This window comes from Cynoglossus semilaevis, chromosome 13 (assembly GCF_000523025.1).
Source record: "Cynoglossus semilaevis isolate Cse_v1.0 chromosome 13, Cse_v1.0, whole genome shotgun sequence".
Taxonomy (NCBI): Eukaryota; Metazoa; Chordata; class Actinopteri; order Pleuronectiformes; family Cynoglossidae; genus Cynoglossus; species Cynoglossus semilaevis.
This window is the reverse complement of record NC_024319.1, coordinates 12,443,428-12,468,888: the sequence shown is the minus strand read 5'-3', so window position 1 is coordinate 12,468,888 and position 25,461 is coordinate 12,443,428. Positions and strand designations below refer to the sequence as shown.

Genomic DNA, 25,461 nt, shown 5'->3' with positions numbered 1-25,461 from the left:
GGGGGCAAAAAGACACATTTATATTCATGGAATGACAAGGGATGATAATTGGAGATGGTTAAATTCCTCAAGCATTACTTGTGGTCTACGGCTTCACTTATTTAAAAAAAAAAAAAGTTTCCACGTCTCCCCAGTGAAAATCATTGGGTATCTGGGTTCAAATTCCCAGGGAACACAGTTTCTCTGTTTGTTATTATTAGATCTACAGGATCCAAACATTAGGCAAAACATCTCGACTTGACACTGCAGTTATCTCGTCTAAGTGCTGATGTCCAGGGGCACCCCTTGGGGGCACTGGACTACACCTCCCTGCTGCTTGTTACACATTGCTACTGCATGTATTATACATAACACACTCAGGAATACGACTCTCAGGGGAATACATGTCCCATTCTCCTGCACACATTTTCTCCGACTCTTAAATGACAGGTTTTTGGGGAAGGAGAGGATGAGCAGTGGTGGAAAAATATAATGCAGAAATCATAGGACTGAACGCCCCACAATCAGCTGCAGCCACTCAAACCAATCAAACCCGGCCGCACTTAAAGACACCCCCTCCCACCATAGATTCATGCTGGCAAGCTTCCAGAACTGCTCCTATCTTCTGAGGCAGCCATAAAGAAAGCCGAGACCAGTGAAACGTGAGCCAAAGCACATTCTGTGAGCATATGTGTATGGAGATATTCACTGTTTTCCCAGAAGTAATGCATCTCAGAGAGCAATGAAGCAACCAACAGAGGCGAGACGGTACAGGGGTGAAGATATAAACAATCTGGACCTCAGCCCTTTCAAGGTGGGAAGAAAGTTCTTGTTGGAGGCAGAAGCTCTTCCCTGCTAGTCAGTCAAAGCCGGTGTCGACATGATAAACACAGAGTGCAGCGGGAAGACCAACTCAATATTGAATTTGACAGAGATTTGTCTTTTTTTTTTTTTTTACCACTCTGACATTCAACTTCAATGTCACCTCCAGAGGGTGCACACACACTGGAATATTCAACAGAGGATGATGAGGAAGAAAGTGTGTGTCTGGATGCTATGGTTGAAAGCCATCAAACACTTTCTGAACTAATTCGAAGTCCACCGGGAGCAAAAAGTGGAACAATTTTGGTTGGAGAAAACGGACACCCAACCAATTTCATCTGAAGCTCTGTGGCCAAGGAAGGACAGAGGTGGTGGAGAAAGGTGTGGGTTCACAGCATGGATATTTTCTTTCTAATGATGGAACCTCAGAACTCCATTTATCCAATAAAATAACCAATTACCTGAAACAGGTACCTCATATTTTCAAACAACAAATATTTCGATAAAATAACCAATTACCTGAAACAGGTTTTCAAACAACAAATATTTCAGGAAAAAGCCAAATCCTGAACGTCAGCTACAACTAAAATCTGTAGTTTTGTTTACAAGACTACAGAAAAATCCATAGAAGTAGCTGCTTTCCCAGGAACAATTGGAGGCCTGCTTCTATACAGTTTTCAAAACCACTACATTATAGACGTACTGCAGTGTTTATGCTGAGGTTGGCCGGCCTGCAGTCCTGATCTGTCTCCCATCGTTAAGTATTTAATGAAGTGAGAAATCAGACTGCAGCAACCACAGACTGTCTGTCAACCAGAGTTTCAGGTTAAATTAGTTCATGTTAAGGAAAGGAAGGACTGATCTCCTTTGTTATGTTGCCCGATAAATAAGTGGATTCTCTCAGGACAGATCCAAGTTTTTATTGTATTTTTTAAACAGTGTACTGACAGGAAATGAGGTTTGTAATAATGGAAAAACGAGAGTGGGCCTAAATGGTGTCTTGTGTTATTTGATGCGCTTCTTCTCAGCTCAGTGATTGTGTCACAGCGACTATAAAGTGACAAGATAATTTACGTTAGCTCCAAGATTTAAATTAATTCTTTGTATTATCGTGTATCATCAGTTGGCAAGTGTGCTGCTGCTGCTGCTGCTGCTGCTGCTGCTGCTGCTGCGGCGGCGGCGGCGGCCGAGTGATGTCTGCAGATGTTATTGTGTTTAATTTAATAAGGTCAAAACAGAAGTGACAAACAAAGGATGTGTCAGGGTCTCATACAGTAGCTGAGGTAATCATTTAGTGTAAGATTCTGTGTAAGAACTCGTATGAAGAAAAGCACGAGGAATTTCGTCGCGTCGGAACAAAATACAAATGTAAGAAATCCTTTTACCGCCTCTTTTTGTTTCATACTCTCGGCCTCTGAGCGCAAAGATTAGAAGATTTTAAAGAAGTGCGTAATCTTCTTTAACAGCTTATCAAAACTTTAATGATTTGCTGATAAAGAGCACAAAGTTAAGTAGCCGGCTAAGAGGATAACTCCCAAGTGCAGTCTAGTGATTAGTACATGAGAAGTGGAAGACTGAAAATCCTGGTTGCAAATCCCACTCCTGCCACTTATTCACTTGGAAGAAAAAGAGGAGGCTCTATTTCAGCTTTGGGCTCCGGTGTCAGGGAGAAATCATTTTTGAAAGGCAATAAATTGAGCTCCTTTACTGAAACACATTTTTAATTACAGGTATATATACAGTATTTTTTTTTTCATGTGTCCCCATTGTTAGAACTATGCGCAAGTATATTAAAATACTGCTCCACAGACTGTACACTGTCAGACCTGTCCTAACAATAGGATGTGTTCTCCTTGGTAATTAACCAATAAAAGCCACCAACAGTTTGTAGAACCTGTCATTGAGGCTTTGACCACATGGGAGGAACAGTTTTATTATTTAATGGAAACTATATGAGTAATTAGTTATAAAATATATACAGGAAGTACATACTTCTGCCTACATCTACAGCAGTGTAGCTGAGTTTCTTCTTCTTCTTCTTTCTAAGCCTGTTGTCATGAAGAAAACTTCTTCCTATGACAGATATATCATAATTCCTCCTTTGATTTATGTAAATCAGTCTGTAGTAGGGTCTAGGGTATGACTGTCTGATTTACTATAGATATACTGCTAAAGCTTTGCTGAATTACTGAGAGAACAAATGACGCAAAATGGCAAGCCCAGCTTCACTCTTACTTTGCCTGCTATCTTCTCACAGATAGGGATGCACTTAATATAAGACTGGTAAAAAAAGAGAAAGAGAGAGAGAGAATGAGAGAGAGAGAGAGAGGCATTAATTACCTTGTGAAATCTAAAGACCATTAACTCTGTGTGTCAAGTGATGTTTCTCAGTTCCTAATCAGAGTTATAGTGATATAAATTACTCTTTGGATGAAGGAAAAAGATATGGTGTGAGAGGATGGTGTTCACGGATGTCTTTGTGTGTGTCCTTGTAGGTGTGAACTTGCAATTATTTGTGCTTGTTTGTGACTTTGGGAAGCAGCAAGAGCAAAAAAAAAGAGAGAACGTTGGAGGCACAGAGGGAGAGGGAGGAAGGGAGAAGGAGCGAGGGAGAGAAAAAGGAGACAGGAAGGTGTGGAGAGGATGGAGAATTGTCAGTGTCTTTGCTGCGCTGCTGTGTCGTGGTGTGTAGCGCTGCGAGGGAGATAACAGGATGCTGGGATGCTGCTCGCTTGCTTACCTTTGCTGTACACCACACAGTTGTTTTTGTTGTCTTCCGCTCCCTGCCAAGTCACATCCAGCAGCCACCTGGGGCCGGCGCTCAGCACCACCGGGACCGTGCTCTTCGTCTTCTGGACAGGAGCAGATAACAGACACTAATCATTTGCTTATTTTGCTGATTAAAGAAACATTAATAACCACACAGTTATGCTGCTGTGCTTCTCCAAATGGCCACAAATACACACTTTTGCTAAGTGTGAAGCACAAAACACAAATATAAGCAATATATATATATTTTTAATTATTTTACATGGCTGAGAATCAGAGGAAGCTTGTCGGTATGTGTAGTCATATTTGTGTCCCACACAGCAATATGTATCTGTGCTGGATATACATTAGAATAAAGGAAAACTGTTTTACTATAACAGCCAAATAAGGACTGTTTAAGATAATAAGGAAATGAATACGAACTAACTACATGAGAATTCAGGTCTACAATAATAAAGACATCTCCTGTTAAAGGTCAGAGATTGTTATTATAAATAGATCAAATGTCCGTACTGCACAATACATGGAGATTTACCCAACAGTGAACACAAAGCCATTTAGGCCTTCTTGATTTTAAACATGCTCAAAATATAATAGCAAGTGCAAAGCTCTCTGATCCACATACTAACAAAAGTGACTATGTAAATACATGTTGCATTGCACTTGCCATGACATATTGAACACATACTTCAATATCAAAAATGCCAGTTAAAGTTTTCAAATGACAACCTTCTTTCAAGAACAAAAGTTTATATATTTGTTTTTTTTTTTTACATAAGTAGCTAAAATGTCCAGTATATTATTTACAACTCTCCTCCTTGCTTGGGAATTTGTTTTATATTTACAAGGTATTTCTGTCACGTGTTCATTATCAGCACTTATGGAAAATATGAAATGGTGTTCATCAGACTATACCAGAGAGCAGCCTCGCTGTGAGCATGGGCTGGTAGGAAGAAGGGTTTTACCAGGAAGTGTAAAGAAGTAAAATTCAATGCAGAGTCCTGACAAGAATACACTAACTGTGCAAACCTGTGTGTGTGTGTGTTGGTGAATGTGTGTGAGAAAGAGACGGCTCTGTAGCTCCAGTTGGAGTGGTGACAAATGGGTGCACTGTATAAAAAGGGAGGAATTCTCATGCAGGATTGAACCCAGTGATTCAGCATCAGATCTTTTAGATTAACAAGAACATCTCAGGTATCTGGGAATTATTGAGGAAAAAAAAAGTCTGGTGACTCTCTGGGAGGAGGAGGAGGCGAGTGTTCAGCGCTGAACTTTGGGCACATTGTGCCTCACTATCACCCTGATCTCACTATTTCCTGAAACAAGCAGGGAGGAATTTAAAGAATCAGTATCCATTTCAAAGGGCGATTGAGGTTAGAGTTTTTTTTAATATGCCGGAAAATTATTCTGAATGTGTTAGGTCATTTTTCTTCTTGGTCAAAGGTCAACTAGGAGTTTTATTCCTCAGAAAGAAAGGAAAAAGACAGGGCAGTTAGATAGAGAGAACAACATCCACTATAATACCTTCACTGTGTTTTTTGGGGTTTTTTTTTGTGAGGATGCAGTGTCTGCAGCAACACATCGGCAGCTGGGTAAAGGAGCCCATTATTAAAAGGTAAAATGTCAGTATTTCAAGGCCATTACTTCAGAACCCCAGGGCTGGCCTTCGTTAAGATGTTACAGGAATAGTTTAGCTAAGAGAAAATGGGTTGTCTTTACAAGCTTCACACTTTCTACATCTGAGTCAAGCAAACAGCAGGACACTGTCCATCTGTCCTAACTCTGACTAAACAAAACACCATGCTTTTTTTCTCTCCAGTTACTTCTTCACCCAGAAAAGCAACAACCTTCAAGGATAAATGCAAATGTCACCTGAGCATGTTAAGGGTCTGAATTGGCACAGATATGCACAAGTGATGAGCTTCAACCCCCCCCCCCCCCCCCCCCCAACCTCCTCCTCATCTTCTTTTCCTCTCCCTCTTCCTCCACCATTACCCACCTCCTCCTTCTACGAACTCTATCTAGTCTAAGGCTGCAGGATATACAGGATTTTTTTTCAACAGCAAATACATCTCGCACATCTGATTGGATTTTGTCTGCAATCTAGCGAGTAAAAGAAAACAACCCTACAAACTCTGAATAAAGACTGATTTCTGATTAGTTCCTAACGGTGCGTGTTGGCAAATGCCAAACTGATCAAACACAGGCCCCAAAAATTGCACCAATTGATATTCTTATTCCTTATTCTGGCATCTTCTTATCCCATTCTGGCAGCACATAAGAGAGAGACCTCTGTAATTTAAGCTGTCAGTGATTTCACATTTCAAATTAGCTTCACAATAAAGTCTTCTATCTGGCTATAACCTGAAAATCTCACACCCCTGTCAAAGGAGCAGTGCAGACCAGCCGATTGTTGCCAGGGCGACTATCTGAAATGGGAATCAGATTAACCCTTTCTTAGATCTCTAGACCGGTGCCATCTCTTATTCAGCAGCAAAAGAAAGAGGGGGGTGTAGGGGGCTGCTCTCCCTCTCCGTCCCTCTGAGACTCTGGGAATTCATGATATTCCAGCTGCTCCCAGTGTCATCGGCAGGGACACAAAGCTAAGCTGAATGTCTTCTGGTAGAAGACAAAATAAAGGGATAATAATAATAGTTATATTGTCAATTGTTTCCACTACAACTGCAGGATCCTCCGTCTGTAGATGGAAATCATACGATTTTTACAACCTGATCATCTGCCGCAAACGTCCAAATTCTGATGGAATGCAGATTAACAGGCAAAAAAAAAAAAAAAAGTAATTTGAACATGATGGTATTTTTCTATTTATAAACAAATTTCCATTTGTGACATATTGGTATTTTAACGTTTAATACAGCACACTGATTGTTGAATAGGTAAAAAGGGCCGAAACCTGAATGAAAAGAGAAACATATTTTTGGGTGGGATGCATTTGTACAGCAGGTCACCTCATGACTGGAAGGTCAGCAGTTCATTCCCAGGCTCCATTAGTTTTCATACCATCTGTGATGGACGGTTGATGAACTACTGTTTCATTGTTTGATTGATAGTTTTGAAAAGCATTTAAAGGCCAGGAAAAAACAAACAAACACAAAATTTAAAGGCCAGGAAAAAACAAACAAAAGCGTGTTACAATTACACAACAATTATTAAATTGGAGTATTGTCACTAAATAACCAGGGTTTCTAACAAACATATATTTGTGTAATGTATAGTGTGTACAATGTTTATTATCTGTTTACAGTCTATTATCCCTGTCACAGGCTGTAAAAACCCCTCTGGCCTCCTTCTCTCTGTGCTGCTGTGGTTTATCCACCCACTGCCTTCACTCCAGTGGTTTCAATACTCTCTCTGTAATTTTTTTCCCCCCTGAGCTCTGTTACCGGTGCTCGTGTAAGAGATACAGTGTCCAAAACAGTGTAGTCAGCGAGGAAGTGATTACAAACTGATGCTCCAAATTCGCTATAAAATGAAAATCAATATTTCCACAAGTTGCTGCAACATAAAAGATAACCTTCATTGATTTTTCTAGACTTAGGCCTCTGCGATAAAATCTAATATAAATTTTCAGCCACAAGGATTTGGATCAGAGCAGAGCAGGGGCTGAACGATAAGTTCCGTGCACATCTCTTAGACTCAGATTTTTTTCCTTTCCCCACCCCTTCCCCTTCTTCCCCTCTGCCGAGGTAAGTCTGTACTATTTATAATTGGCCCTCTGTGAGCAAAAGCTTCTATCAGGAATCTGTTCTAATTTTTATTACTGAGAAGCTAAAGCCTGTTCCAGATAATTTGGAAATTTCAGGGGAATTGTGATAGAGCTGATGGCACAGCCGGACCGACTCCAGAAAGGAGCAAACCTGTAATAGCCTGTGTGGCTGCGCTGATTAAATGTTGCCATAGATGAAAGACCTGCCATCACCGCAATAAATTAACCAATCACACAAATCCCAAGTCGCTACTAATCCCTCCTTGATACCATGATCCTCTGATCAGCTGAAGGAGGTGAAGAAAGTGGCTTGTGACACTCAGCCTTCCCATAACTCCCTGCTTCCCTGTGTAAACAACAAGCTAATGATATCACCGCTGACCATTTCACCACCACTGGCTACTCTTAACCTGCTTCATGGTCGGGGCAGGTGAAATCGATACAAACCTTGGTGGGAATGATTATTTTCCCTCATAGTGGCTTTTTTCTGTCTCCACCAAGGTCACTGGCTGGCACTGTATCTTGTCTTTATCCCACAGCTGCGGGATTTAGACAACTGAGAGATCAAAACCACTCTGCATGAATATCTCGAGACGTTCATCGGCTTTAGATCCTGCTTCCAACACCTACTCAGTATGGCGTGGTGCCATTTTTACACAGTCGAAAAGTGTCATAAAAAATAAGGAATATGTCTAAATTGAAAAGCCACATTTTTTTTCTCTTCACTGAATAAATTGATTTTTTCATTCAGTGTCTCCCCCTACCTTTGGGCTTTTTTAAATGCGACAACACCATGGCATTGTTTTTAAGGTTTAAGGTTAAAGGTGTGTAACGTTTTCACACTGTAATATATGTATGTAATATATATACACAATGTAATATATATACATTACATTTTATGTCTCTGTAAGATAATATAAATTTAAATACATTCTCTGTATTTCTGTAACGCTGGCTCTTGGATGAAGTTCATTTCCTTCATCCAAGAGCCAGTTAGTTACTTCCATGTTCTTTCCTATTTCTACATTTGTTACCATTGTAACAACGACAACAAAATAACCAGCTTATGTGTAGGTTATGTCAAGTCCATGTGACAATATGTCTCCAACATGCAGTGAGGATAAAGGATTTGTACCTGTTTTACCAGTCACTTTACAGCAGCCAGCACAGTCACACCTTGATAACGTCCATTGCAATTAGTTGTTGGCTGCGATGAAACAAATTGCATGTGGTCAACTGGAAATTTCATTAAGGGAGATTTTCCTGCAGCTCTCGTTATCGCTCTGCGTATTAATATTTTCTTAGCCTCAAGGATGGCTGAGTTGCAAGGGTTTTTCTTTTTCTTTTTGAGGGGGGGTGGGGGGAGGGTTGAATAAAATGTCCAGAGCCCAACCTCACTCAGTCAGTGTTCTCTCTCTGCTATGCATGCTGGGAAAAGCTGCATACGTGGTGCTTAGTTAGGAGCTGCAGATTTTTCATTTTGCCCTGAAATGAGGCTCTCTGTCAACATTCACCATAAAGTGGGAAATACCTCCATTTCTCAAGTCTGCCTTTGTGTCATTTTCTCCTCTTCTAAATGGCCACGGTTACATCTGCTGAAATGAAAAGATACCTACATTCTGCATGAAAAAAAAAAAATCCCACCACCAACACCACCTCCACCCCTCGCTGCCTATCTCCCTCTCTCTCAGGCTACAGCATCTGCTATTGGGAGGCTAAATAACAGGAATATGCAGGAATTGCACACTAATTCCCTTTAGAGATAGATCTTGGCTGGTGCTCCGTCATAAATCAGAGAATTTCGATATGAAATGAGGCAAGCTTCCTCTAATCATTTCTGCATTTCAAATTGGATCACTGGCTCAATCGCTTGGCTTTTAAACTGCTTGCCTAAGAGCAAATGTGAGGTGGGAGATAATTCAGCTGAAATCTCTGCCTGCTCTGTGCAGCGGTTAGTTTACTGCTTGAGTGCAAGAGAATGCTTTTTTCTTCCCTTGGCCCATCTTTCTCTTTTCAACTTTGTTAAATTGACTTTTCATTTTAAAAAAATCGATTAAATTGAGAGTTAGAGTCACCGCTGTTCCCCGGAATCTTTAAAAGGACACCCATCAGTGTGCGCATGTGCCTTTATTTGGCTGCTGCTATCATGGCGGGCCCTTTGGGGAGTAAATATTTTCTCATTTAAATCACCTTTTATCCTGCTGACTGGACTGTAAGCATCAAAGTTCATGTCCTGCATGTGCTATTACCTATTTGACTCCATTTGAAAGCTCACAGTGGTTGCAGTTATGTCGACTATGGGTGGCATTGCATGATTGCTGGCATGTTTAGTTGCTTTTCTCAGACATCAGAGATGGGTAATAAGGCAGGTTGCTCGGCGGTTGCTCCAGACTTTGATTAGGAGGAAATGCAAAAGTATTAGTCTTCTATCAGGGTAGCTATAAAATTCTTAAACTAAAAAAAAAAAAAAAAAAAATACAGCGACTAAAAACAACACTGTGCTTTTTATTGTTGTTGTTTATCAAAATAATTTGCCCCTGTTGTTGTCACTGTATATATTCTAATGGTGTCTAAGAGTTTAATATTATTTCCAGTTTTGTTTTCTATTTTACTTGACTATAATTGAGAGAAGAGCTTAAACTAAATGTATATGCAGACGATACACTACTCTTTCCTGCCTTTTTGACAAACTGTTTTTTTATGTATTTGTTTATGTTTGTGTGTGTGTCTAAACTGTAGTTTTTAGACCCTTCAAACGAGCCAACAGCGCCTCACTCAGGTATTGGTGTAACACAAAAGCAACATTTTTGTCTTAATTTGTCTTTGTTTGTTGTTTGATTTGAGGTTTTTCCAAATCTTTGTGAGTAGACTTTTCCTGGACTTTTACACCTTCAAACTGATACCAAGCATAAACTCTGAAGTGCGCTGAAGATGTAGAGCCCCTCTTCCTCCTCCCCTGCTTCTCTGTCCTCACTTCCTCTTTCTTACTCTCCTTTGATTTTTTCCATCTTCTACCCTTTCCTCTCTTGTCCTTTACAGTTCCCTCCTTTATTTTCATTTCCTATCCTTATCTCACAGCTCTGTCCCTTTCTCTTTTTTTCCAAATTTTCCTCAGTTCATCTCCTCTTCGTACCATCGCTCCGGTCCTTTTATATTTATACTTCACCTGCACTTTTCTCCACTGATCCAGGCAGAACTACTGTGAGAATCATTGTTACCGTGCAACCATCTCCAGCCCTGCAGCATCAAATTACAATGTCCCAAACTTTCTTTGTAGTAGAGAATATTTAATTCAGTGGAAGTGAGTGTTGTGCCATAACTGGGTAAATGCACACATGCTGAGAGTTTTGTTTTCTAAGCTGTAAACCAAACAAAGTGGTATTTTGATACATTCGCTGCAGGACTTGATTCTGTCCTGTGGGCGGTGTGAGTTTACATGTACTCGTGTTTGTACTTGGGTCGGAGGAAACAACGCCTTTTTGCGCTTCACTTCTCAAGATTTGAATTTCTTGAAATTTTTCTATTTAAATTCAATTGGCTAGGACTTGTTTGATCTTTTGCATGTAAGTTAGGGCTGATTCCCCGAGCAGTGAGGAAACATAATAGGGAACCTGAAGCCAGTAATGTTCACCTGTATGGATATTACCATGGACCCTGGGGGCTGTGGCGGCAGGTGGTGTATTCTCTGGACAGAAGCAGTCTTTCTCTGTATAAACATGTGTATGGAGGGGATTCTTCAAAATTGGAAAATGGGACGTCAGGACTCAACCTTTTCTCCAAGACTTTTAGCCAATTACGGCGAATATAATGTATATATGAACAAACAGTAAACTAGTAAAGGCACAATTCTATAATAAAAACCTTGACATTTGTCCTCCCTTCAGGTGCTTGATTTTAAAAATTAGCCTGAGCCTCTCATTCTTCTCTACTTTGATATACAAATATACAAATCTGTGGTTTATAATTTAGCCACAAAACCAGTGAACATAAAGAAAAAATAATATTTTATATAAAATACAACACCTCACAGTGAAAGAAATTAATAAAATGGCCCTCAGACTGTATGTGTGGATTACACACCACCTGATCAGCTTTGTGCTCCTGCACCTTTCACTAGTTTGATCTCTGAGTGCACTTCTGAGAAATGGGGTCTAACTAAATCCGCCGTCAAAGACCAACAATATTTACACCCCGTTAAGTAAATAAGATAAAGGCAGTGAACTTGGCCCTTTCTAAATGCATTAGACGTGAACTCTCTTATCAGAGTCTCAGCACATGCACAGTTAAGATGGGTTTCCTGAAGCTGGAAGTTGGTCTTTGTTACCCAATTAGTTTGCAGACAACCCCGTGTTATTATATTCCCACTTTGACAGCTTCATATACATCCATCTAATGAGGCACCGCTGGACCACCACTTAGAGGACGGACACTGTCCAGACCTTCATATCTCCCAGCAGTTATCAGTGTTCTTATCACCTTTTGCTTTTGGTCCAAAGCTGTAGATGTATTTGCTTGGTTGTTAGCGACCAACTGTTATATAAACACAGGACAGAGAATGACAATGAATTGTTGCAATATTTCTATTGCTATGTAACAGTTCTTTTACTAATTTAGTCATCTTTTTAATCCGATCAGGCAACACGTTGTACAAAGCTTTGCCTGAAATTTTGCCATAAATCTATTTTGTTTGTAAGCCGCTACTATGTCAAAAACCTTAACATTAAAGAATCCTTCCTGAAAATGGGGCAGTCTTGTGAATAAGGTACATACCCATATATCCATATTTTATTTTTTCAATGTTCTTACCTGGGCCTAAAGTACTGAAAGATACATTTAAAAAATGAATTGCAGTGCCATAGCGCCACGCAGTTGTCACAGGAAGAATTTGAAATATACAAATGTTTATCTTGTCTGTGCAGATATAGTTCAATACTTTGACAATAATACATATTATTCTTACACCCATGTAAAATAACTTATGTACAGACACACAGACGCCCATTGTCTGTTAATGTCCTAAAATACCTGCTGTAAATATTCTGGAAAAACAAGAGGACTGTGTGTTTGCTAACGGAAACACTGGAGAATAATCTGCACCTCATCTTGGAGAAAGTTGTTTCAACATATCATGAGTTCCAAGCATGACAGTGACAGATGGCAAAGCAGCTGGCATCGCTCAAAATTGTTTCACTTTTTTTTCTCCTTCTGCCTCCATGCAGATCTGCCTCTGCAAAGGACGTCTACTGTGTATGGAAGTTTTTGGATAAGCTTTCGTTTTGGGAAAACATCTTAGGCACCGGGCGATTTGGGTGAATTTTCGAACTTTGACGTTGACTATTGTTGTCTGTTCGAGTAACTGTAAAAAAAAGAATCCTAGGTTGACTTACTTTGACAGTATAGTATAAATAACTAATTCATATAAGTTACTATTGAAGTATTGATGTGAACAGCTGTTGTTTCTGTGGTTACAACATTTAGAAACATAGCGTGCAGAATGCTACAAATATCTATGATGGTGTGACCTCCACACGGTGTTGGTTCCCAATGGTCCAGTAGTTGACAGCAAACACCAGTTGTGAAGAGAAAAAAGGGGGGCAGACCGTCCACTCACCCCCACCTCTACTCTCTCTCTTCCCACCTACCCCCTCCCACGGCCCTGAGCTTCCTTTTATCCTGCTCTGCTGCCACTGCTGCTGCTCAGTTGTAACAGAACAGACTGTTGACGGTACACAACTGTGTTTGTTACAGTTACAGTACACCGTACAGCAGTACAGGTAGTATAGCAGTCACATCTGCCGTGGTGGCGGCTACTGAACCTTGATCGAGTGTGAATGCTACATAGCACCAAGACAAAAAATTTGATACCGTAAATAATTGGTCAGCACACACACTTCTGAAGAAACTGCGCAGCCATTACAGTGAGCACCGGGCAAATGAGTGAGTCCTGCTCTGCTTATCAGTCGACCTGTCGTATCAGTTTGGAGAGTTGTGTGGTGATGTAAGGACAGCAAAATGTCGGGTTCACTTGTAGATCAAGTCAACCATGCATTATCTCCCTAACAGCCCAGCTGGGCCAAGGCTGTGTACTGTACATGTGAGTGAGTGGGTTCCAGGGAATGTATGGTTTCTTGCTGTACACAGTCGTTCAGAGTGCAGGCTTAAAAACTGGCATCAAGTCTGTTTCTGTCACAGTGTTGCTGCGTTGCAATTAATCAGAGTCTTAAAACATTGATCTTTGTTAAAAACAAGGCCTGATGAAAAGCTTTGGCATTGGCAGGGCCATCAGTGCTGAAAGTTTATACTGTAGATGACATTAACCAACGGGGAACTGTCCAGATAATTACCATTTTTACCCATGATGCCATGATGTTGGTTTAAAATCAAGAAATAATTGATGCATGCAATCACAAATTGGATCTCAGCCTAAAATTTTGGCCCATTATTTCATTAGTTGAAGCCATGTTCATGGTGCCAAATTATCCACGTCCAACACAGTTGTTCGACCATGTCCAAGTCAAGGTGGTTTTTAGATAGAACACAGAGACCACCTTAAAATCTGAATAATTAAAAAAAATTATACATCAAAAAATATTTGATTGTTTGTTCTTGCACGTTTTTGTATGTGTGTGTGTGTGAGTGAGTGTGTAGGTCCTATCATGGGGTGCCTTCTTGCATATGTAATTGGATGTTACTGTAAATAATTGCCTGGGCATGTGCCAGTGTGATGATGGCAATGATTTGTGCATATGACTTTGTGTGTGTGTGTGTGTGTGTGTTTGTAGGCTCATGTGTGACTATATGTGTGCAAAGCATGTGTGTAGCTTTCTGTATGGGTGTGTTTGTGTGTGCGTGTGCACATCTGCCCCATCCATACTCCACTCTCAAGTCCCACTGATTCTCCTTTCCAGCCATGTTGAATCCTCTTTTCCTTATCAGGCCAGCCCAGGCCTGCATCAGGCTCTCCTTGCTATGACAGAGGCTACAACAATAGGCCTGCGATACCGCTGCTTAGCGCTGCGTTTCGGAGGGGAAACCTGCCACGGGCGCAGATTAACTACAACACACACACATGCACACACAAAATAGATTGCAGCCTCCAAAACAAAACATTTTTCAGAATGCCTCCTCTTGATTAATGAAGCAATGACAAGAAGAAAAATATAATTTCTGAAACAGAAAAATCCGCCGCCACTTGTTAAAGTTTAGGGCCAGCCAACAATAAACATATTGGAGGGAGAGGGTGAGCTGAAAAAAAGGGTGAGATAAATGACTTGAGTGATGGGATGAATAATTCCTAGAGGTTTTTTTTTTTTTTTTGGTTGCACAGGCCTATATTGCTTCTCCTGTACTAAATTACAGAATAATCACTGAGCACTGGATGACGGCATGTGTTCTCTCTGTCCCAGGTTAATATGGAGACAGTATCTTGACATTTTTGCACTTCTGCAGTCCACAAAGTAAAGCTCTCTGTTTCTGTTCACCGCTTTAAGCAGCAACGTAGTTAGTGCGCTCTGTCACACACGAACAGACACACAAGTAGAAGCATACAGTCTAAACACACAGACGTAAATGTGTGTGCGTCTAAATTCACATGTTCCATATAATCTCAAAATCTCAGAAATGCTGAAAACATAATGGTTTGAACACACGGACACAACAAATGGTAGATGTTTTTAAAATTAATAAAAAGCTTATGTTGGGCCACCTGGTGGAGAGGTGGTTAATACTCCTGCCTTCAGGAAGAAGATCAGTGGTTCATACCCCCTGGAGTAACTGATGCCTCCTTCTGAATGGAAGTTTATGGGTTGTTTTTAAGTATGTGCATGGGTTTTCTGCAGTACTCCACTTCCCTCCTTAATTGGTCACAGCTCCTGTTAACTAGTATGAGTGTAATACTAGTTAACACCTCTGGTTAACTAGTATGAGTGTGATTAGTTTGTCTCTATATTGTAAATGTTGCCCTCAACTGTTTTATGTAGTAATAGTGTAATGATTGTGTGCATTTTAGATATAATATAATTAGACCTGTGCCAAAGGTTAAAAAAAACAATCTTAAAGACAGTAATCAGCGGAAGGTGAAATATTTATCATCACTTCTTTAAACTATACCTTATATGAAGGACAAGACCAAAGTACAGATTACATCATGTTTACGTTTCAAACAGAGTTTGTACTAAATTCAATAATAAGGTGAAATCTTTCCTAAAAAAAAACAACAACAACCAATGGTTAATCTAACCATTGTTTGGTTGTTAATATTTCCAGCACCAGACTCAGTTGATTATTATACCTAATTAGCCCACAGCACCAGCTGACTTTTATCACGCCCTTGTAACCTGTTTTATTGCCTTTGTGTCAGGGCCCCTGTGTGAAAAAATCAGATTACTATGGTTGATTTGTTTTTTTCAATTGCGGACCTCTGCTCTGAGCAAAATTAGCAAATATGCAACAAGTTTATTAAGATGGAAGACAAGATACACAAGTGCCTAGATCTTTATCTGGATTAAGCAAGCCTCATGCATTTCAATTACGGTGTAATTTGCACTAAAAGGCCCTCAAAACACACGAAGAGAAGAATTCTATTGAATCCCGGCTCATTACAGTGCACCTTGACTAAGCCTCAGTAATTAGCATTGGTAAGGCATTGTACAAGAGGCGGTAACACTCTCATCAACACACATTTACAACACAGCTCTAAATCTGCTCCTCATTAATAGCCTGCCTCCCAATCAATTATTAACACCTACAATAGACGGCAGGCTCACCAGGGCCAGGCCTGTAACTCCAGGCTAACCACGGGCCACCTTCCCCTCTCACTCCTGTCCAGCACAGGTAATTACCACTTTTAAAGACACCTGCTACTCAATAGCTTCGACCCAGACTGTTAATTTAGCCCCCCATTGCAGACATTTATGTCTGAGTGTCACTATTAATTTGCGTTAATTTGGAGAGAGTGTGAGGGAGCCGTTCAGAGGCGTCATCGGCAGCCGGCTGAATGTGCTCGTCGCTCACCTGCACCGAAGCTGCGGCTGTAATTGGAGTCTAATAGTCTGATTGATCAGTGAGAGAAGTGAAGGATGAGATGGCGCTGTGGCAGCTCCATCAGTCAGACAGAGAAAAGAGGAGCAGGGAGAGGAGCGTGGCATGGAAGGCGGTTCACGGGGAAATGCAGTGTCCACGGTGTTTTATGTTTTTTTTCTTTTTACTCCTTTGTCTTTTCTGTGTCTTTTCTTCACTTTGAGGTCTGTGTAGTCGACCTCCTCTACGTCTGCATTACTTTTGAACCTGGCCAATTACTAAGTTTTCAGCTCACACCCTGCTTCTTTCATTTCCTCACAGTTTAGAGCCTTCAGTTTCCCTAATGCTTAAGGTTATTCTAAAAAGGTCAGATACAATAATGTGAACTCACCGGAGGGCCGACAACGTATCCTGTAATTGTTACACAAAATCTACAGTATTGTATCACATTTATTTAGTGCAATACTGTTTAAAATGAGCTTGAATGAATAATGAAATAAAAATATTTACCAGTTTTTAAAATGAAAAAAAAAGAACAAAATCCCTTAAATTTAGTTACCATATACAAGATATGAAAATAAAATAGCAAGTGTAAAAAAAGTAAATTACGAATTATTTGTAAAATTAAAAAATAATTAAAACAGATTATTTAAAATACAAAGTTACTAATATAATCCAATTAAATTTGTAACTTAAATTAGTAGTAACACAATACAGTACTATTCCTTGAAACACATAGAATTGCGCTCATGTTAAAAAGGTTTCATTTTTATATATTCTTTATGTCATTAACATTAATGAATAATGAGTAACCAAAGTGGACTTGTTGTAAAACAGACATTTTAGTTCCATAATTTAACTGTGTATTAGAATAAAGAGGTTAAACCTTTGTGGGAGTTTAATAAACAGTGACACAGTCAATAAAACCACTGCACAGAGGGACGTATTAACTGTCCACCACGGTACAAAGTGATTGTGCTAACAGGTCAACAACAGTAATAACTATAACTCCAGTGCCTCATGTCAGCCTGAGCGCCTCAGGTCCCAGACCTGCCATGGCTGTCTCATCAGCTGTGAAATCTGCTTTCCTCTTTGATAAATGCTCCAGATGTGACCCTATCTCTGTCCTGCAGATGCCCAGATTTCCTCTCACCCTCCCCACCCCCACCATAGCCACACGCACTCACACAAACCCACATATTCTCTCTCTCTCTCTAGTCTTTTCATTCTTCCTTTTTTTTTCCAGCCTTGTATAGAACCGGTCTTTCCAGAGCTGCCTGGACAAATGCACACTACAACGCTCCACTCACCGCTCTCTTTCAGCATCATCCATCACTCTGCTAGGCTGCTGAGGCTTGTCGTCCAGCAGCAGCCGGACCCACATGGGCTCCCGCGACACAGCATATGCAGCTAGGCCATGTAGCTCACTGTTTGCTGCCTCTTGGGACTGGTAACCACCCTCTCCCCCTCCTTCCCTCCCTCCCCTCACCTCATCTCACCTCCTCCCATCCTCGGCTCCACAGAACAACTCCCCTGACACCAAATGCCAGACCTAACATACTTTCCTCCTAAATGTCTTTGAATGAACCCAATTCCTGCTCTGTTCAGTTTTAACACACAACCTCCTATAAAAATTAAATATTTTTCTACAGGAACACTTTCAATTCACATCAAATAATGAGTAAAACTATTCTCTTACAATTCTGCCTTACTTTGCCTCGTGAATATTAACCCAACATAATATTGACTGTACAATCTATCTATCTATCTATCTATCTATCATCCATCTATCCATCCATCCATCCATCCATCCATCCATCCATCCATCCATCCAGCCATACATACTGTAGGAGAGTACCTCAAAGTAAAAATATCAGTAATTCACAGAAACTTGCTGAAACAGTATGGTGTACAAATTCATTCAGTAGTCTGTGGAGGTCACTAGTAGAGCGAGGTACAGACCCACAGAGCAATGAGCTCTCAATTTGATTTCAGACCCCTTTTTACCCTCTTGGCTACACCTGACACACCTCAAAGTTGTTTTTTTCCCCATTCTCCTCTCTACATCCTCTGTCAGAATTGTTATTTTAACTTTTCCCTCTTTGGGTTTCTTTTTCTCCAGATATGGTGCTGTTTTAACTTTTTCACAACTCTGTCAAGTTCTGCTGAAATAAACGCAGTGCTGCCAACAGCTGCATGTTCTAACAAGGCGTCACCTCGATGTACAGGGCCTTGATTACCCCCCCTCAGAAAAGGAAAAAAACAAACTCTACTGTAAATTAGATGATTCCCTTCTGATCCACAAATAAAGTTTTTTTTTTTTGGCACATCCAGCGTCCAACAAACAACTTCTGTAACATTTTTCACTGAACCTAAAAAAAGAAGAGGCTCAGTAAAAACACATGCCAGTTGGTTTGACCCGGGCCTTAATGAGAGATAGTGAGAAGCTTCTAACAGCCAGTATTCCATTTGAGAGATGAAACTTGGGAAAGAGGCAGAGGAGGAGGAGGAGGGCAGGCAGCAAAGCATTGAAAGGTTCCCCAGGAGAACAGACACACATGAGATCCTTAACGGCAATGTGCCAGAGCTTCTTCCTCTGCTTTTAATTGCGAGGGAGGTTTGGCACTTTGTGTAACCCCTCCACAGCCTATTACAGGTGATGACCAGCACCTGCTCACTTGAAGGAACCTGAGGAAAGTAGCAATGAATTCCTCAGAGGGCACTTAGTTAGAAACTTAACACTTTGCTGAGTGCAGCAACCGGTTTAGGTGTTAGGTGTTAGGCCCAGAGGATAATGTGATCCTTTTGAAAAGTTTTGTAGCTTTTGAAAATGCCAAACAAAATAAAATTACAATACATTTAATCACTAAAGAAATTACAGATACATTTGCAAAAAAAAAAAAAAAAATCAATGAAAACTATATTCTAATATCAGGTAATTCACTTGATCGCAACACGTGGCTTCCAGCCCCAATTTTAAAAAGGCTAACTACTGTAGATGAAGTTTGGATGTCAGGTTATGTATAAAAGGAACATCCAGAACGTTTTTGTTTTAAGCAGGCATGTCCATGGATTTATTTAAGCCAAGAAAAAACACCTTTTGTTCTGCACAAATTACAAAAATATGACTTTCTAGGCATTAAGTTGACCTGCTGTCTGGCCTGTCTGCAGTCCAGATTAAACCTCTGTTGAATTTGTCTGGCACTTGAAAAAAATGGTTTTATACAAAATAATGAAATCCAGTCTTTTCTACGTGATAAACTGACAAAATATTTAGTAAAAGACATTGTAAATAGACTAAAAAATAGTAAAACTAAATATTATCTACAGCTGCCAACTGACTCAAATTTAAGACTAGGAGAAAGAATGTGTAACATATGATTCAATACCTTTAGCCCTCTGGTGTGATAGACAGATATTAACTTCTAGTTAAGTCTGTAAGTTAAAAATCTTTTTTTTTTCCAGAAATAGTGTTGTGTTATTTCTTGGGGTCATTTGTGGGACATCTGAAGGAAACTCTGGGATGATTTCTAGCCAAATTCCTGCAGACAAAGCTGTAGATACATGTGAAGTATTTTTTTAGAATGCAACTTGAGGTGTGGCTCTGTAAGAAATCACTGTAACGCCCAAGAATAAGTGGCTTCACAGTGACAGAAGCCATATTTCACGGCTATAATACAGCCGGAGTTATTTAAAGCCACTGATGACTTCAAATCCACCAGGGAAGCTTAGAAAATAGTCAAAACTGCTCTGAGATGATTTAATAGAGTTTTGTGTTGAAGGAAACTGGGAAAATGTGGGTTGGCGGGGGTGGCATTAGAGACACACGTCCTCGCTGACTTGTCCTTATGTTTCCCGAGGATGAATGTGAGTCCGGTCACAGATTTAATAGGGATTTCTTAATTAATCCAAATGAAGAATGGAAAATCAAAACCTTGGAGGACTTGTCACTGCACCAGAGCAGCAGGTCAACACAGCCCTCTGTTGAGATAGGAAGCTTATGTGCACATGGTAACATCAAAAACTTAATGAGCGTGACTTTGTTTATGCAGTTAAAGCCTGCGCCAGGCTCAAGAAATTGTTTTTGTCTCAGGTTGTGCAGATTTAATGGTTAAAACAGACAGACTTCAAAGGCGTTTACTGGGGACCAGTTGGATCCCAGTCATTACCTCAGCAGCTTTGAGTGTCACAGTAATTATTAGTAATACTGGCTTTAGGACCAGTAATTATGTTGGCGATGCTGCTACGGGCGAAGTTTGACCAAGTAGATTAATTTCTCTTTAGGTTCTAATGAGACTGAGTCTGTGAAACTCCAGTAGTAGACGTCATCTCAAAGTGCATTCGAATGAGCCACTAACTGTTCTACAAGCACATAAATAATTACTGTAAATAAAAGTGAACCACAAAATAAAGTTCCAAGAGACCCGAGGTCCAAGGTGTGAGATTGCCCTACTTTTCGTTACTACGTACCTATTTCTGTCATGAATTCCCATAAGGATACAAAGAATAATAACACTGGTAAAACTGCAAACCGAAAAGTGCTATTTGTCTTTCTTTTACCTTACTGAATGCAAGAAAACGATATTCAGATGTATTAAGAAATGGTGGTGTAGTTGCACGGTGAAGCAGTGAGTTGTTTTTTTTGTGTGTGTGTTAATAGTGAGATTCCTTTCTCGGATTTAAAATCTGGATAAAGACTGTCATCAAAATCGAAGATTCCAGTCAGTGGAAGGAAGGTGTTTTGAATTAATTTTGTAAATATGAATCCCATTTAGAGGAAAACAGATCTTGAGCCACAGTGACACTCAACAAATATTAGTGACCAATACATCTGATTTAGACATCAATTTGCTATCAGAGGATCCAGGTGTCAATCATAATTAGTATCACATATGCTATCACATGTCGTGCTCTAAACATAACTATATAATGTTCAGAAAAACATTTCCTAAAAGTAGAGTGGAATGAGAAGTAACTTCAACATTGGACTCTAGGTTGAAACATGGACATACCAGTGCAGTGCTGTCAGTGTTCATCTCAATCTTCCCCTCGAAGGGTCCCCATGTCGTCCCCACGGGGAGCTGCTGCCGGCTGTGGATCCGTCGCTCGCCATCTTTAAGGAAGGCATCCAGCTCTCCTAAGAATACACCAAAACCCACAGCAGACAGTCAGCCCTAGTGGACTTGATAGCAGAAAACACACACAGCGACTTTCTTTAACTGTCCTTTTTCCCGCAATCTTACATGTGCACTGACATTACCGCCTTAAAAGCCCTTGAGCGAACAGTGAAGGTTAAACCCCAACCATTTCAAAACGGATAAGTATGTCCAGTCGGCTTCCATCTGATGTTGTCCCTCAGACACATGGGGCCCTAACCTGACTTGAAAGGTGGCTGGTGTTGAAATAATCTCTGTGAAACACTGCAGACTTGTTGCTGCTGCTGCTGCCGCTGCTGTTGGAGGCTTTTTTTTGTACTTTTGTTGTTTCAGTGGAGACTGGTAATGTTACCAGTGCAGAACAGAGCTCCATCTAACTAACACTGAGACTGTAGAGTGCTAATAGTCACAGCCGTGAAACACTTCCCTGTCGGTTATTGGTTATTTAGGAAAGTGTACATTTTGTAGCAATAACTATAAGGTTTTATAGTATAGTATCAATTTAAAAATGTGTTTAACCAAATATAAACAAATAAAAAAAAATGGAAGGCAGGGGCACAATATCAGATGAACTGGATTTGATTTTTTTGTTTTTCTCCCAATCAGGTGATACAACATTTGAATTGTAAAAAAAGGTAAAAATATATGTGTTAGCTCTTAGCACCTAAGCTAGAAAGATAAATCTTCAATTTAAGAGATGAATTTTCATTAGAGCATAACATACATATAAAATAACTTCTTTTTTTTTTAACTCTACTACATAATTCTCCCATATCTGCCAACTGTACGATCCTTTATCAGTGTCTTAACCTCTGTGATGTCAGTGAGAGGGCTCAGCTTCACAAAAACCAAAGCCTGTAATCACATTACAATACTACTTTCCCCAATGTGTCCGTGCCAATGACTCCAGCTTATTTCTATTCAGTCCAACTCTGCAGCAGTTGTTAACACTGTGTCTCTTTAACCTATTTGTTCATACATGTGGCTACTGGCTATTCAGGGCATTTGGTTCAAGCTGAATGGGCTGAAGTGATCAGTGAACTTTCTGAAGCGTCTGTGGTATAATGACCTATTCAGCCCTGCTCTACTGTGTAAATATCAGCCGTGTATCTGCAGCATGCTGTTGTGTTGCGTCTCTGTTGTGCCTGTATGGAAATGTGAGCTTATTTGCACCTTTCCCATACATAAACATGACTCAAACATCAGGCTGGTATTATTGGCCTGCTGCAGATGATACCCTGCTGATCATATAAGCAATGCACGGTGGTAATTCCGAAGACATAAATGCTGAATGTCAGATACAAACTCTGTGGAAAATAAGAGTTGTTGGGACAGCTTTTCCTTCTGCACCTCTGCATGCTCCTGCAGCCTGCTGTCTTCCCTGGTGCTGCAGTGGAAGGTGAGCAGGCTCATTACAGAGAAATAATTAAACATTGGTGCACAGCTGGTCATCATCACTGAGAGCAACAGCCACCGCTTGACGCATTCTGTTTGTCCTCAGATAAGACCCACGGCCTTTAACTGCTTGGATGCAACTTCCTGTTTTAGCCCCATTTGTCACACAGCTTGGGTCATCCTCACCCTGCCATTTTGATTGTTTTTCCAGATTTATTTTTTCTTTTTTTGAAATGATGAGCTAAGGGACAGTGCCGGTGCAGGAAGGGAAGGGAGTTTGATTCAATTTATGCAGTTCTTGGTCCACGGTGCTTGGATGCCAGTTTGTGGGCATCTCACACCAAATGTTGCCCGAGGACCTTGGCTCACAGATGGCCCATCACATCTGTTGCTGATACTGGTGAGTGATCCCCATAAAACAGCTGTGGATGAATAATGACTTCCGTTAATGGACTGTCTGTATGTTCTCTACATTCACAACATTCTCAGATGATACAGATGTGCTCCGTTATCAACCGAGCCTCCAAAAACTCCTCTCATCACCTCCTCACCAGTCCCCAAATCCCAACTCTTGTTACCTGCGCTCATTATAAATGAATTTAGACCAACTACATAAGTCATGGTGGTTAAACTGCAAATGACAAACACAGCCGAGTGGAACGCAGATGATGATAAGCACTAAAGGAGATTTAACCAGACCCTCAGCCGTGTCTTCTCTTCTGTATTCTTCTCAACATCCGCTTCTCAAATGCCACACACTTGGCAGAACACAAGGGTGCGTGATGTGGCCCCCTCTCCTCTGACTCCCATCAAACCCATCTTACCCTTTCACACCCCCACCCTCTCATCACCACCACCATCCTCTACCCTCTACGATAAGATCTGTCGCTGGACTCTGGTCCTGAACTCCGCAGATATTTTGGCAGACCAGAGAATGTCCCCTTGTGTGAAAAGATTTTTTAAAGATAACTACTGGGATGTTTTTTTTACTGAATTTGTGAATTTAAAGACTATATTTCTTTACAGTTCAGGTACAGAGACGGCTCATCTCTTCTTCTTTTACTGTCACATAACTCAATGATAATGAGTTTCTCAGTGGCAGGGAGTCTGGCCCTGTGTGACTTAAAGAGATATGTGTATGGACCCTGACAGAAAAAAAAATGTTAAATTGGAATTTTACTATGTTAAGGTTCTGATTCTACATCGACAGACGTTGTCTTATAATGACTTGAAAATGCAATGATACTTTCACCTTTAACTGCCAATGTCTCTATTAATTAGGAGACACACAGGTCTGAGTTTTATTCATTTACTACCGCCATGTTAAAGGTCAGGGCCAGGGGGCGATAGTGGTGGTTTTGTCTCTTTTAACTGAATTCAAAGAAAGTGTAAGAATTGTCATAATTATTTTTTGTCTCATACTTGAAGCTTCTGACATAATTATTTTTTGTCTCATACTTGAACTTATTTTCAACAGCAACATTTGCTATTTTACTATTTACCATCTTTCTGTACTTGCTAATGTTTAGCTTCTGGCCAAATGGTTTGGCAGCTTTTTCATATCTTTTGTCATATTTATATTTATTTAAAGTAATTTTGAACTTTGAACCTTGTGCGGTCCATCAAAGTTATTTTTGGAAATCAAACACGCATGCAGGAAAATCAAAGTTTAATTAGCGGCCTACAGCAGGACAATAAATCTACAAATTATCAGCTAAAGTTTTACTTTATGACTTCCCACCAAAAGTAAATTATTTTTATAGAGAACAGATGATGACACAGGTTGACAGAATAAAAACAAGTGTAAAAATATGCCTGGAGTTCAGAGGAGCAGAGAAGTCTTTTTGAAATCACACTGCGCCTTTGAATCAAAGCAAATAAATGAGTGCTGTTCAAAGTTCAACAACCTGTGTGCGACAGTTCACCCGTGTGCCACTGAATCCAGTCATCTCCACTGATAGGCCTGCGTTATAGAGTCGGCAAATGGGCTATAAATTAGTGGACTGTGAGCCAGGCATATGGGGTGAAATAGAAAGCGCTGTATCAGTTCAACAAAAGGTGCCACATCTTTAAAGCAGATATGTGATATGAAATTTTCCAGCTGAAGGAGAAATGTCACAGTGCTTTGATAAGACAGCGATGAACAGCCCACCTCCAACCAGCCACGATTATCAGGTTCCAGTCAGCAAAATGCATCATTTATAACCCACGGCCCACATTATAATCTCAGGGAAAAGGGGTTGGTTTGAAACCATGGAGGACCTCCATCACCTCCTCACCCACGTCTGACATCTACCAGTCTGCACTATACTGCTGCCATTTTACCTCCATGGTCCATGACATGGGGCAGACAGTTTACAGAGTAGGCCTCTCCACCCAAACACAAGGGGCAGTATCATCCCTTTAGGCCAGGCTTGTTTTCAGGCAGTGGTCAGGGAGTAGGGACAGAGTTAAATATGTTGAGGGGATTAGGGGCATTTTAGCTTTGACACTGACACAGGCTGAGCAGGGGGTCGGAGGGAGGGGCTAAGGGTTCTGTGGGGTTCCTCTGGAGGGCACTTTCTAAAGAAATGCCCCACAAAGAAATGTGATGTA

The 25,461-nt window shown here is 40.5% G+C and overlaps 2 protein-coding genes across 3 annotated transcripts in view; one reads left to right on the top strand and one right to left on the bottom strand.

Moving 5' to 3' along the window:
* Window positions 1-25,461, top strand: part of LOC103388629 (uncharacterized) — a 143,259-nt gene that overhangs the window by 55,608 nt on the left and 62,190 nt on the right. The window lies entirely within an intron of this gene.
* Window positions 1-25,461, bottom strand: part of zfpm2a (zinc finger protein, FOG family member 2a) — a 118,635-nt gene that overhangs the window by 40,459 nt on the left and 52,715 nt on the right. Inside the window, exons 4-5 of one of the 2 annotated variants that reach the window (XM_025061870.1) lie at window positions 21,328-21,452; window positions 3,542-3,653 (exon numbers count right to left, since the gene is read on the bottom strand). In XM_025061870.1, the coding sequence (XP_024917638.1) occupies window positions 3,542-3,653; window positions 21,328-21,452 (237 nt within the window). The remainder of the gene's footprint in view (window positions 1-3,541; window positions 3,654-21,327; window positions 21,453-25,461) is intronic. The other variant, XM_025061871.1, reaches the window with a different exon arrangement.